Source organism: Penicillium hispanicum (assembly GCF_028827665.1).
Source record: "Penicillium hispanicum strain IBT 35686 chromosome Unknown utg000004l_segment0_segment0, whole genome shotgun sequence".
NCBI classification, from domain to species: domain Eukaryota; kingdom Fungi; phylum Ascomycota; class Eurotiomycetes; order Eurotiales; family Aspergillaceae; genus Penicillium; species Penicillium hispanicum.
The window spans coordinates 1,376,270-1,389,278 of NW_026623196.1; the positions used below are offsets into that span (position 1 = coordinate 1,376,270).

Consider the following 13,009-nt stretch of genomic DNA (forward strand, 5'->3'; position numbering starts at 1 on the left):
TGCTCCATTCTTCTTGATAGATAATCTGAAGTAATCCTTGCCTTTACTACTTGTATTTCTGGATTTAATGTATACACACGATGATTTCACTGCTGCGCTGCGCAAAATATTAAAGCCTAGATGTTGCCCCAAAATACATCAAGTCAGGACAACAGAAGAACACTCAAGACCAATGAATAGATTGACCAAGCGAAAGCACAGTAACGCCCAAAACATCCCTCCATCCCTCCATCCCTATCACTCCATTGCAGACGAAACGACCAACCTATAAAAAATCCCAATCATTTCCGGTTCCATGTTTTCCCAACATTGCCCTCATCCGAAATGTGGTTGTAAGGTCGGTCATATCGCTGTTTCATCTCGGCATTGTGTCGCTTCACGTCCTCAGGCAAGTCTTCCCTCACCCTGCCTTCCATATCAGCGACGGGCGATTGTTTGCCAGCTCGCACGGTGGGATGCGCCTTGTTGGACGGGATCGGGTAGTTGACCGAGTCGGCCGAGCCGTTCTGTTGCGATGCACCATCCTTGTCTTCGGGCTTGGAGGAGTCTTGGGCGTAGTTTCGACGGATCGCAGGGCTGAGAGCTGCGCGCCGGAGGGAGGTGAATGCAGAGGCCTGGCGTGGTGGGAGTCGTAGCAAAGAAGTCATCTTGGGTACGGGGGAATATGGCAGACGGAAGAGCGATGAGGAGTTGTCACATTCGCGCCGAAAGTGGCTGGCATAAATACTCTATGCACCATCGACCTTCATCGATAGAAGGAATTCAAAATCAGGTTTCCGGTATCGACCAGAGGATCCTTTGCTGATGTCTGCCCATTGCGGTTCGCTATGACGTACCCCGATGTCATATCTGCCAAGAACCAAAACGCCGCGTGGTCATCTATGGGACTTCTATGTGATAGGCGCCGACTGCTCGACATGGGAACCAGGGCGGTCGGGAGTAATGTCGTGCAGCCCAATGGCTACGGCTTCATGCTCCTTGTTGAGATGATGGGCGTCCACGAACAGTCCAGCCACAAGGCCCACAGCTGCAAATGCAACATACTACGAACCTAATTAGAATGTCGACAGTCTGCACGTCAGAGAGTACACTTACCATGATCCACATGGTTCGCAGCGATCGGTAAAATGCTTGCTGAGCCACCATCTTCTGCGCTATAGGGAGCGCATTGATGAGGTCTATGTTGGCTGTCGCTCCGCCATCTGCAAGCTGACTGGCCAGCTCTTGACCCAGCACATTGGCTATTCGAGGCCCTTCCCTTGCCATCTGATTCTGAAAGACCACCGCGCCGATGACTACGGACACCGCAGTGGAAAGGCTCCTCACAAACCCGATACTGGCGGTTGCCGTCGCTGTATTCTCTGCGCCGACCACCGCCTGTAATGCTAGCAGTGGACCTTCAAAATTGAGGCCCACCCCCGCCCCCGAGATGATCTGGAACCCCAAGATCTTGCCCCAGTTGGCTGTAGGTTCTAGATTGATGAGAAGACCCACGCCGAGTGCCAGGAGAGCAAGTCCTACCCACACCGCCGGCACATACTTGCCTGTTTTTTGGATGAAAAGACCCGTCAGAGCCGCAAAGATGGAGATGGAGAGAACCAGCGGCAGAAGATAGACACCCGACATGATCGGGGTAGCACCGAGAACGGCTTGGAAATAAAGTGGTAAGTAGTAGGCTTCGCCCATGAAAATGAAGCCATGGCAGAAACAGACCAAGAATGAAGCAATTCCTGATCGGTCCCGGAACAGAACCAGGGGGATGATGGGGTATTTGACCAGCTTCCACTCGTTGACCACAAACAAGCCCAGTGCCACAGCACTGAATACAATGAGGCAAATGACCGTCGCTGAGTCCCAGGGATGAGTTACTCCGCCAAAGTCCAGACCAAGCAGCAGCATAATGGTGCTGCCGATCACAAACATGCAGCCAGTCCAGTCTACAGCTTTCAAGCCATCCCAGATTGGCGTGTGGGGAGTGTCTAGCTTTAGTGTAAACCAAAGCAAAAGAAAGACGAGGCCGGTAATGGGCACTGTTTGACGTTGGTTAATACCCAGTGGAGAGAACCAGACGGGGGCGGCATACAGTTGATCCAGAAGCACCATCGCCAGCTACAGAGCCAATCAGTAAAAGGATTCGTCAATGGCCACCAACATCACCCACCTTGCTCTCTCCGTAAGGACTCCTCCAAGCACTGGTGCAATTCCACAAGCCAGCGCCCATACCACGGAAGTCAGTCCAAAATATAGCCCTCGATCCCGCATGGAGAAGAGATCACAAACACAGATATTGACGAGAGTGAGAAGCCCAGCAGCTCCCAGCCCTTGTACAGCCCGACCAAAGAGAAACAAGGACATGGTATCACCCACGGAGCAGATCAAGCTCCCCACGAAGAAGATGGCATTGGCAACCAACAGCAAGGGCCGTCGCCCCCAAATATCGGATACTTTGCCCCAGGAGGGTATGGTCGCACTGTTGGCCAGGATGTAGGAGCTTCCGATCCAGGTATATCCAGAACTGGAGTGGAAGTGGCCGGCGATCGAGGGGAGGGAGGTGGTGATGATCGTGACGTCTAAAGCTGCAACGAACACTGCCGCGCAGAGCGACGACAGGACCACGGCGATCTGGAGCCGGCTGCGAGGGGAGGCACTGGTTCTTTCTGACACAGCTGGAGATGAGTCGGACTGCTCAGACGAAGGATCGTTGTTTCCAGCCATTTTCTGATGTTGCGTGGCTCTGGGGTGAACTGCTCGGAGGCAGCGCTTTTATATCGCATGAGGTTGTCGTGATCGTATTCGGAATCGGCAGCTGAAGGATCCCGATCGCCGAATGGCGATGACCCACCGGAAGAACAGAGGACCAGCGCTTTCAAGAATGGATTTTGGTGATCGTTGGAAAGTGCAGGCGATAGGAGATGGGTATCATTTCTACTCCTGAAGGTACCGACTCAGATTGACCGCGACTGCTAGAGTAGCTTGCCCTTCACCCACCCCCCAAGATAGTCTACCACGACTGAAGTCTTCTCGAGACCAAACCTTTCCACATCATCGTTGATCAGTCTAAACGGATCCAAATTTTGCCAAAAATCAAGAAGCAAATGTTAGATACACAAATGCTAGATCTTGCAACTGCCAACACACCAAGGCCGAGCGCAACCCTAAGCTTGGAATCTATTTCGAGTCAAAACAAGGTAGCCATGCATCCAGAGCAGAACTAAACAGTTTCGAGCCAATACTCAAAGGTGAATCTGTGGAAAATAGCCCAGCCATCTTCAAAGGTAAATGAGTGTCAGAGAAGATTGGAGCATAAAGAGAGATCGATCAAGGGCCAGGCATGAGGAACCACTTCAATGAACCGTGATACGTTGATGCCTTACACTATCGGGAGGCAGCAGCTCTTATTTCCTGGGGATAATTCAAATAGAAAATGATCAATGCAAGGGCCATAACACACACACACACACACACACACACACACACATAGTGCCCATATAGACAGCGACAAAAACAATCCCCCGAATAGCTTGTCCCTTAATCTTCTCTTCGGCCCCCGGATTCCGGCACCGAGTGGTGGGGGCCATCTGGCTAATCAGATACTGCCATCTCCTTCTATGGATGGCACGCACCAAGCACACATTATTCATCCAAAGTTCAATTATATTCACCAGCACGCTCTGAAGCTGTGATAGGCCCTTCTCAAGCACCGACGGAGCTTCTAAGAAGCCGGCGGCATTTTCAAATCCTCCGCTGGAGCACCCCAAAGGATAAATGCGTGTTGTCATCGAGTGTAGGAGTGACCATATAAATACAGGACAGCCCTCGACTTTGTGATGCCAATCTCAACACAATCAACCATCAACAGAGTCGCAGATACATTCGACCATGTCTCCCTCGCCTCTTTATGATCTTCCCTTTGATGAGCTTCCCAACCCTCGCCAGGTATGGGTTGGCGAGCCCGGCAGTGCCGAAGAGGGATTGGGAAAGCTCACCCTGCTTACTCCAGAACGGGTTTCCAAGGCGGCAAGTAATGAGATTAGAAACGGTGAGCGTGTGACGCTACAATGGGATATGGCCAAACTGGAAATTGTCGGGCTGGGTCGATCAACTGCACAACACCATATCTTACCTCTGATGGGCGGGGTCTGTTTTGACGATGTCTACATCTTCAATCCTCGTGAGAGCTCCCCAGCTAGTAAGCGAGATGATCCAGGAACTGATAACCAATAGAGGTCAGCAGCCAGTGGGACGGACTCCGCCACTGCTCGCAAAGTATCCCGGGGCAAGAGCAGCGTGTTTTTTATGGTGGCACAACCGCTGCAGAGATACAAGACCGTTCGAATGACCGGATTGGTATTCAACATTGGGCAAAGCATGGAATTGCTGGTGAGCCTGGTGACTCCCATAACACCTCCACCACCACAAACTGATAGCAGCCTTAGGACGAGGAATCTTGATTGACTACGCTTCGTATGCCGACAAGAAAGGCATCAACTTCAACAGCTTTTCTCCGCATGAAGTGAAGCTTTCGGAGATCCTGGAAATCACCAAAGAGTGCAACATTAGCATTCAGAAGGGCGACATCCTCTTCATGCGAATCGGCATCACGCGGGACTGGGATAACAAGATGACCATCAGTGAGAAGATGGACTATGCCACGAAGCCCATGCCCCATTTAGCTGGTGTTGAGCCGACGGTCGATATGCTTCGATGGATCTGGAACTCGGGATTTGCAGCCGTGGCCGGCGACAGCCTCGCGTTCGAGGTGTGGCCGCCACGAAACCCGGAGGTCTTGCTGCATGAATATCTTCTTGCCGGATGGGGTATGCCGATTGGAGAGTTGTTCGACCTCGAGGCTCTGGCGGAGAAATGCAAAGAGCTGAATAGGTGGTCGTTCTTTGTGTCTTCGGTCCCGCTGAATCAGAAAGGGGGTGTCTCCTCGCCACCCAGCGCCATGGCTATCTTTTAGAGGCCGAAGCCCTGTCATTCGAAGTTCGCCTCGAATGTCTATGTATTGAGCTCCGATTTATATACTTTGGTACTCCGTGACAGTTACTCAGCTTCATTTTGTGCTTGGTCATTCATCATAAACACTTTCACCATGTCTCTTCAAGTGTAAAACATGTCGTGAGTCCGTGCATAGCATGATTTCTCGAAGGGACTCGGTAGCTATTGATGAAGAAAGAATTCATCTGGCACAGAGTGACCATCCGGATTGAATCCCTCAGATCCGAGAAAACTGTCCTGGCCGAGTAAAGATGTAAAAAGCCAATCATCTTCCCCAACGCTAGCATTTTCAAAGCATGTCGAATAGGGGACAAAATCTAGGCTTGGCAGTGGGCCGTTCAGGTTTGGCATTGACAGCCCGGGAGAAAGTGGCGGATACGAAGATGGCACAGCATCGTCTAGGAGTTTTGCGAGCTCGTCTGGGGGGTCGGTGTTTACTGCAGAACGATTATTCCTGATCTCGCAGCCAGTTGGTGGCTTTTTAGTAACACTCAAACTGGGATAAATGCTCGCTGGATAAACGGTATCGACGCCTAAAGTACTCTCGGACGTCGATATGGATCGACTGTAGTCGTTTTGCGGTTGCGGATTGACATAGTAGGTATTGGATGAAAGCGTCTCCCTGCGCTTGTGGGATGAAATCTCCGAAAACGGTTCAGAGGAGTCATGGCATGAGTCGTGTGGTCGTTTCAAAGACTTCTGGGAGATATGACTCAAAAGCGTGGATGAATCTGATCTAAAATCTTCCCAACGGTGTTGAAAGACCCGAGCAACCTCTCTGTACCACTGGACTCCCTCGTTGATTTTGTTCACGCATGCAGTGGGTGTATTTGGGTCACACAAAGCATCGAGCGCTTCGGCAGCGCCCTGGATAAGATAGAGGTCCCCCAAGAGATCAACACTCGGACTGGCTACAAAGCATGAGAACAACTCATGTATAGCCACTAGAGGATAATGTCGAAGGAGCCTGTGACTGTTAGATCGGGTAGTACAATATTACAACGAAGGTGCTCACCTTGAGAGGAGCGTGATAGACGCTTGGGTGTGCGTGTTTTGGAACACCTTCCGGATCATTTGCAAGGTAGCTCTAGAATTGGATAGTGTCACTTGCTGACTGGCTTTGTCATGCGAGCAACGATGAATAAGGATTTGGCTGATGTGAAACGTATACTTCAGTTCGACCAGCCAACGGTCGCCGACCGTCATTTCCGCAGAATGTTGGATGGACAAAAGAGGGGCATAGTGGCTGTACCATTTGCAAGTAAGGCGATCTAAATGGACTATATGGTGTTGCCGCTGGGTAGTACTCCTTCGGAGTGCACGTAGTGAGTAGAGGTAGATGTAGATCTGCTCCCAAATGGCCATAATGTGAATATGGGCTTTTTGGCACCGCTGCACCTGGCTCTCGGGTGAAGTAGGTTGAAGAAGATGGGCGTCAGAGTCGTAAAAATGCAAGTCAAATGGCTGACCGGAGATGTAGATTCGTTGCTTGTCCATTACAAAGATAGACCAGTATAAGCCGCGTCGTTCCTCATTGATTGCAGAGAGACGATTATCTTTCCGACAATTGCCCTGCTGAAGTCCGATGGATTTGGCTGCAACAACAGCAGTGTGACAGACAGTTGTGAAAATATCACTTTGGTGATATTCTCGCACTACCACAGCCTTCAAGTTCCGTTAGTCGTCCCGGTGATGAAGAATAGTAGTTACCAAGACCAACATACCAAGCTTGTAAGAGCCTGACAGCTAATCAATCGAGGTTGTAAAAAGGCACTGAGATGTTGAAGTGCACGAAAGGAATTGCCCAAAAATGCCGGGAGAAGCTCATCGCTCATTCCATTCTGACTTCTTTGGTCCATACGTGCCAGTCGAGCCTTGAGTCCTAGTGTCAGCACGATGATATTGCTGAAGCACAGGTGATATGCTTCGTCGGGGTTGAAACACCCGGTAGCATAATAAGCATCAATGGCATCCCTGAGGCGCTGTGCATCAAACAATGGAGCCATCGCGTTGAAGTGGTCAAGGAAGTCTGGCAGGCAATTCTCTAGAAGTCCCCTGGGCGGCAGAGCCACTGGCTGTCCGTCAACAGCCAATGGTGGGTCAAATTTAGAAATCAGGGGAAATAAATCATATTTCACGCGGAGCTCAAATTCTACAGCTCCTGATTTGAGAAAGGCTGACGATTCATCTTTGGTTTGGTCAGAACTGGCATGCTCGACCGAGGAGAAGCTCAGTTGGCCCAACAGGCCGGCCAGACTGCGCCTTGAACTTTCAAATAGAGAACGAGGGGCAATATACTTCCCAGCAGTGTCAGTATGAGAGGGTCTGGAACATAGCGGTTTGTCGGCTGCGCGATTCGCTTGAAAGAAGGACTCGATGTCTTCCACATCTAGGCATGTGGAAGGTCTCGCTTCCTGGCTAATGCCTGATCGAGAGTTTTGGAGGTTGGATGATATTTCCTGGAGTGCAGAGACTACTTTGCTCATGGTCTGATCGATTGTGTCTAGTCGAGAGGCTAGAATGGCGACATCCTCAACCCTACATCACCTATGAGCATCAGGCATGTCTTCATTCCCGGGGGACCTACAGCTTCTTAGCATGATTCACTCGCTTCTCCCGGTTCGGGTATCCACAAAGGGTATTGATTTTGTCGCAGTTGGAGCACTGGGGAAGTTGCCTGTCACAGCGTACTTTGCGAACTCGACATTGCTCGCATGCAGTAGTCGCAGAGGTTTCTTCGGCATCATGGATTGCAACATCTTGGGTCGCCTGCAATAGATCACCTCGGGGCATGATGTTTGATATTTCAGCTGTATAGGTGAGCACTAAGTACCATGCACACCCAGAGCTTCTGAGACCGCGTTGATTAATAATGCGGCTAAGCGCTGGAGGCGCGTTGCCGGTGATCTCGTCAGATCAGATATTTGGATTGTCAGCCATGAAATTGAATGATTCACCTCGTATGTCGGTGGTCGATTGTGAGGCACGTCGGTCTAACCGACTGCAATTAGGGCGAAAGCGACAGGACGAGAAGCAGCACGCTCGCCGCAGCGGTTCTGACGTGACCGACACGTGACTGCGGCGACAGCCGCGGATCGCAGCCGAGACGGCGCTGGTTGCGTGGAATGGCGGAACAGGTGGGTACTTAAGACATGCCTCCGTCTGCGGAGCTTCAACCTTCCCTGCCAGACTTCGTCCCTCTACTGTCCTGAAGATGCTGACACTCTGTTCCCGACATTCAAGCTCAGCTCTTTAATCTTCCCATCTCTTATCTTCGTGTTCCTTTCAGTCACATTCCCGTCGCCACAATGGCGTCCCTCCCAGGCTACTCTGCCGCTGGGAGGACGAGGTCGTCCGATGGCGCCACCACCTCCGCTAACCCAGATGGCACCTCCTCACTTGAGGGTGTGTCCTCTGAGATAGAGTCGACCGAAGATGTCGAGACAGTCCTGCTGAATAAAGGCTCCTCAACGCCCAACTCCTCGGAGAACACGACCGAAGCCACCGAGAAAACCGTCAGTCGCCCCTCAGACTCGGCACGCCACAGTCAGGAAGAGCCGCGCAAGTGCTGGATCTGCTATACAGATGAAACAGAGGATTCGCCCTTGAACTTAGAATGGCGCTCTCCCTGCCCATGTGCGCTGACAGCCCACGAGGCCTGCTTGCTTGACTGGCTCGCCGATATGGAGAATCCCCGGTCGCGCAGGCGGAATGGGGGTGGCGCAAAGATGCAGTGCCCACAGTGCAAGTCAGAGATTGTTGTCACCCGCCCGCGCAGCTACATCGTCGATGCCTTGCGTCTGGTCGAGAGGGTCGCAGGGCGGTTGGTCCTTCCAGGAATGGTTTTCACAGTGGCTGGGACCGTGTGGGCAGGGTGCTGCGCGCATGGTGTCTACTCCATGTACCTCGTCTTCGGAACCGAAGAGGCAAAACAGATCCTAGAGGATAGTGTGGATGGCCCGTGGAACCCTGGAATGAACCTTGGTCTACCCCTCATTCCATTGGTTTTAATATTCTCGCGCACACGTTACGCCGAGGGCCTCCTCCCGGCCATTCCCGTCCTGTTCTTTGCGGCACACAGCCCCGGCCAGGAACCCGATTTCGATCTCTGGCCGCCCACCCCGGCTATGACATTCGCTGCTTTACCGTATGTCAAGAGTTTCTACGGGGTACTCTATGATCGAATCTTTGGCGGTTTGGAGCGAAAGTGGATTGCGGAGGTCCAGCCTCGCGCTGCGGAGGAAGTATTGGATGAAGTGCAACAGCAGGATCAGGCGGAAGGCCTCAACCGATTTGGCGACAACGCCAACGGTCAAATTCTCATGGAGATTGATCTCGAATTACAGGTAGGAATGGGCGATGACGACGAGCTACCCGAGGCTCAAGCTCTTCCTGGCGGAGAGAACGACGATGGCGCTGACCAAGGCGCCCAGGATGGACAAGCACAAGGTCAAGACGGCGGTCAGAACAACGGCCAGGGACTGGATCTTGGGCGACGACAAAATGAGATTATTCATGATACCGGAAACCTCGCAGATATCGTTCTCGGCGCACTTGTATTCCCAGCCATCTCAGCGTCGATGGGTGGTCTGCTGAAGTATGTCCTACCCAAATCATGGACAACTCCATCGTCGGTTTTGGAACGGAGTCGACCAGGGCTTCTGCAAACTCGCTGGGGTCGCAGTGTGGTGGGTGGATGTGTCTTCGTACTGCTTAAAGATGCACTTGTCCTCTACTGTCGATGGAAGCTAGCCCAGACACACCGTCGACGCAAGGTCCTGAACTATGACCGGGCTAAAAAGCAGGCTGCAAAAGGCGGCAAATTCGCGAAAATGTATGGTTGAGCATCTACTGGCTCTTTTTACTGGTTTGACTGGACACACTCTTTGCATCAACATGGCGTTTTCCCCCACGGTGACTATACTTGACGATTTGGCGGGATGCGCCATTTAGACGCATCTCGTCTTGATATTTGATGCCCTTTACGACCCCAATACCGCAAAACATCATGATCGGCTCAGATTCCATCCTGGTGTACTTCATTGATTCTCATCACAAATGACTTAACCTACGTTTTGTACTTTTGACATGGTACACATTTTGACAATGAGTTTCTTACTCATGTGTAGATTTAACATGACATGAACATTTTGATAGGTTTCGCGACTGTGGAAAACTTTACAGTTGAATTGCATTGCAAGATTAATTTATTCTCGTCTGAGGAAAGAAGCATACAACTAGTTAAGCATCAACCGAGCGCAAATAGTCGGATCATATCTACAAGTCGATATGTTGAAGAAGATTAAGCGCGCGGCTAATTTAGGGCGGACTCGATTCTGCCGTCAGGGAATTATTCGCTCCGGACTGCATTGCTACTCCCGCTTCTCTCATATCCCCCCATATCCCACCATAATGCGGTCGTTATCACCCGCCCTCACGTCCCTGGCGAATGTATTCCGAATTCCCATGTCTCTCACACCCGCACGCCCGATGATCGCCCGCGCATGCCATGAAACCCTGACCCGACGACCCTCACCACAACCTGGCCTGATCACGGCAGCCGTGCAATCAGCACCTTTCTCGTCGACAAGTGCCCTGGAAAAGCGAAAGGGTGGGGGTCCATCAGTGGATAAGAGAATCAGTACGTCTTCTTGCATTGGAGCTAGTCAATGCTTTCAATTGCCAACCTCAGCCCCGTCCTGGCCGCATCCACTCTACTGGAAAAGACACTGAAGTATGACCAATGCTAACATACCTCAACAGCGCTCATCCGCTACTTCCTTCACCACCCTTTAACCCCACGCCCGCTCCGATTCTCTCGAAACCGCTACCTCCGTCACTGGACCATCCACCGCGCCTGGCAGCTCTTCCAGGCGAAGCAGCGCCAGAATCAGGAAGCCGAGCTGCAGCGCCAGTACCAGAGCATGGAGTCTGCATGTGAGGAGCTACGCACCGGTGCTGGGGATGGCGGCAAGCTGTTTCGCGTGTCCATGAATAAAAAGGGTATTTTCAATGATTTATTCCCTATCGAGTATGGCCGCCAGCAGACGGAGTACCCGCCTGCTGAGGGATGGAACCATGAGTGGAAGCGCCCGGAGAAGAAATAAAGGCGTTAGCATCTAGGGAATGGGGGATCATCAAAGTGAAACACTGTTGGATGTCTTTGCTCGTCCACAGCTGTTTGGGATCATTCTGTATCATTTGGCGCTATGTACTATATGCATTTTTTTTGGTGCTTCCTAGGAACTAGCAGCTAGACTGCGTTTTTGGAAGCGCATTCTTATCCGTGCCCATTTGATCAAACATTGTCGAATACCAGCGCCACTGGGCCCAATTCTACAAAGCTAGCTGAGAAACCTGAGAAACAGTGAATTATATATCCTCCCTTAGTACAAGAGACAACAAGGGCAACGGAGACGAAAGAGATAGGACTACTACACAAAAGAAGAGAAATGAGGGAAAAGTGGGAAAATGAGTGGCTTTCGCAATGCACTTCGGGAGAGCTGACAATAAGAGACGGGAATCCGTAGTTGCACGTGCATGAGAGGAATGAAAAGAAATGACACGTAAAGAAAGACATGAGAGAAAGGGATAGGGGGAGAATGTACTCCGAGAGAATTGACATGGCCAGAGAAGCCGGAAAGGAAAAGAACAACAGACATCGTAACTCGGACCAAATCAACCAGGCGAGCACTAGAGCCACCCAAACGCCAATGATGCATGGTACAACGGAATCGTCGACGGGGCCACGGGCAGACCAGGACGTGAATCAAGCCCATCGATGATCCCAAGTCGAGATAGAGCCGAACGCTGGCAGAGAAAGCAGTCGCAATGTCGCACAGTCGCACAGAAAATCAAGTCGTTATAGGACCACACAACATGAGCCTTTGCGCTTGTCGAAGGTCAACAGGGCGGCACGGGTGGCGGCCTCGAATACATCGTCGACACCCTCGCCCGTCAAGGACGAGCACTCAAGGTATTTACGGGCCCCAACCTGGGCCCCTGTCTCGTTGCCTTCTTTAGTTGTCACAAACTTGAGCGACTTCTTGCGCATTTCTTCGATGGCCAACGGGTCTTCGCGGAGATCTTTCTTAAGGCCCACCAGGATGATGGGCACACCGGGGCATCGCTCGTTCGCTTCTTCAATCCACTATCATTTGCGTCAGTGACTTGGGTTGTGGGTGACCATCCCAGAGGTACTGCGACGAACCTTGTGCTTCACGTTCTCCAGCGAATCCGGCGTATCCACAGCGAAGCCGATGAGAAGAACGTGTGCTTTCGAGTAAGCCAGTGGGCGTAAGCGCTCATAATCTTCCTGTCCTGCTGTATCCCAGAGAGCCAATTGCACGGAGCGGCCATCGACCCGACAATCCGTCACATAGTTTTCGAACACCGTGGGCACCTAAGGATCCACAGTTAGACATGCGAGCACTTGACGGAGGAGCTGATCACCGACGAACATAATGCTGTAATGAGACAACATGTTAGTGTTAGAATTCGTTATAATGGCAGTGCGAATAAAGGCTTACGGTTGGAAAATAGCCGAGCGTAAAGACACTGAGCAGACTGGTTTTCCCACAGGCACCATCTCCGATGATCACGAGCTTCCTGTTGAGCGAGCCCACATTAGCATCTGACGAGGAATCCATGAACGCGTCGACTGCAGAGCGCAATTCCAGTCTCAGGCTTTTCAACAATCTAATTGTCCGCAGCGAGAGGCTCTGGTGGTGCGGGATGCTCTCGTACAATTGGGCCGGGAGGGGGTATGACAAGACATGGCAGGTGGTGGGTATGGTGGACGCGCGTACCTCCGCATCACATTGTCAGCTTGTTGTTGGGCCATCTTGAATGGCCAAAGGAATCGAAGGGGGTTCGGATGAGGGATGAAGAAAGATTTGCTCGAGCAGCACAAGTCGAGGTGGAAGTCGAGGCTTAGATGACCAAGCGCGGGCGGAAGCAGGCAGGGGTAAGGGGAGTTCAGCCCTGCACACACGCTTTATTCCACCCA

The 13,009-nt window shown here is 51.6% G+C and overlaps 7 protein-coding genes across 7 annotated transcripts; 3 read left to right on the forward strand and 4 right to left on the reverse strand.

The window, feature by feature from the left end:
• Positions 1-281: 281 nt before the first annotated feature.
• N7459_004271 (uncharacterized protein) lies at positions 282-647 on the reverse strand (the record flags this gene model as incomplete). The annotated part of the gene is made up of 1 exon (XM_056943455.1): positions 282-647. One exon carries the CDS (start codon positions 645-647, stop codon positions 282-284), a length of 366 nt encoding a protein of 121 aa, XP_056800338.1.
• Positions 648-890: 243 nt separating this feature from the next.
• Positions 891-2,715, reverse strand: N7459_004272 (MDR family MFS transporter; the record flags this gene model as incomplete). The annotated part of the gene is made up of 4 exons (XM_056943456.1): positions 891-1,043; positions 1,096-2,030; positions 2,084-2,109; positions 2,162-2,715. The coding sequence occupies 4 exons, from the start codon at positions 2,713-2,715 to the stop codon at positions 891-893; spliced, it is 1,668 nt and encodes a 555-aa protein (XP_056800339.1).
• Positions 2,716-3,879: 1,164 nt separating this feature from the next.
• On the forward strand, positions 3,880-4,963 carry N7459_004273 (uncharacterized protein; the record flags this gene model as incomplete). Its single annotated transcript, XM_056943457.1, has 3 exons — positions 3,880-4,171; positions 4,225-4,380; positions 4,437-4,963. The coding sequence occupies 3 exons, from the start codon at positions 3,880-3,882 to the stop codon at positions 4,961-4,963; spliced, it is 975 nt and encodes a 324-aa protein (XP_056800340.1).
• A 200-nt stretch (positions 4,964-5,163) lies between these two features.
• N7459_004274 (uncharacterized protein) lies at positions 5,164-7,794 on the reverse strand (the record flags this gene model as incomplete). The annotated part of the gene is made up of 4 exons (XM_056943458.1): positions 5,164-5,968; positions 6,017-6,666; positions 6,726-7,539; positions 7,589-7,794. The coding sequence occupies 4 exons, from the start codon at positions 7,792-7,794 to the stop codon at positions 5,164-5,166; spliced, it is 2,475 nt and encodes an 824-aa protein (XP_056800341.1).
• A 515-nt stretch (positions 7,795-8,309) lies between these two features.
• N7459_004275 (RING finger domain protein) lies at positions 8,310-9,845 on the forward strand (the record flags this gene model as incomplete). Its single annotated transcript, XM_056943459.1, has 1 exon — positions 8,310-9,845. The coding sequence occupies one exon, from the start codon at positions 8,310-8,312 to the stop codon at positions 9,843-9,845; it is 1,536 nt and encodes a 511-aa protein (XP_056800342.1).
• Positions 9,846-10,413: 568 nt separating this feature from the next.
• Positions 10,414-11,108, forward strand: N7459_004276 (mitochondrial 54S ribosomal protein mL40; the record flags this gene model as incomplete). The annotated part of the gene is made up of 2 exons (XM_056943460.1): positions 10,414-10,642; positions 10,765-11,108. The coding sequence occupies 2 exons, from the start codon at positions 10,414-10,416 to the stop codon at positions 11,106-11,108; spliced, it is 573 nt and encodes a 190-aa protein (XP_056800343.1).
• A 755-nt stretch (positions 11,109-11,863) lies between these two features.
• rho2 (uncharacterized protein) lies at positions 11,864-12,844 on the reverse strand (the record flags this gene model as incomplete). The annotated part of the gene is made up of 5 exons (XM_056943461.1): positions 11,864-12,151; positions 12,212-12,403; positions 12,462-12,467; positions 12,531-12,687; positions 12,810-12,844. 5 exons carry the CDS (start codon positions 12,842-12,844, stop codon positions 11,864-11,866), a joined length of 678 nt encoding a protein of 225 aa, XP_056800344.1.
• Positions 12,845-13,009: the final 165 nt, after the last annotated feature.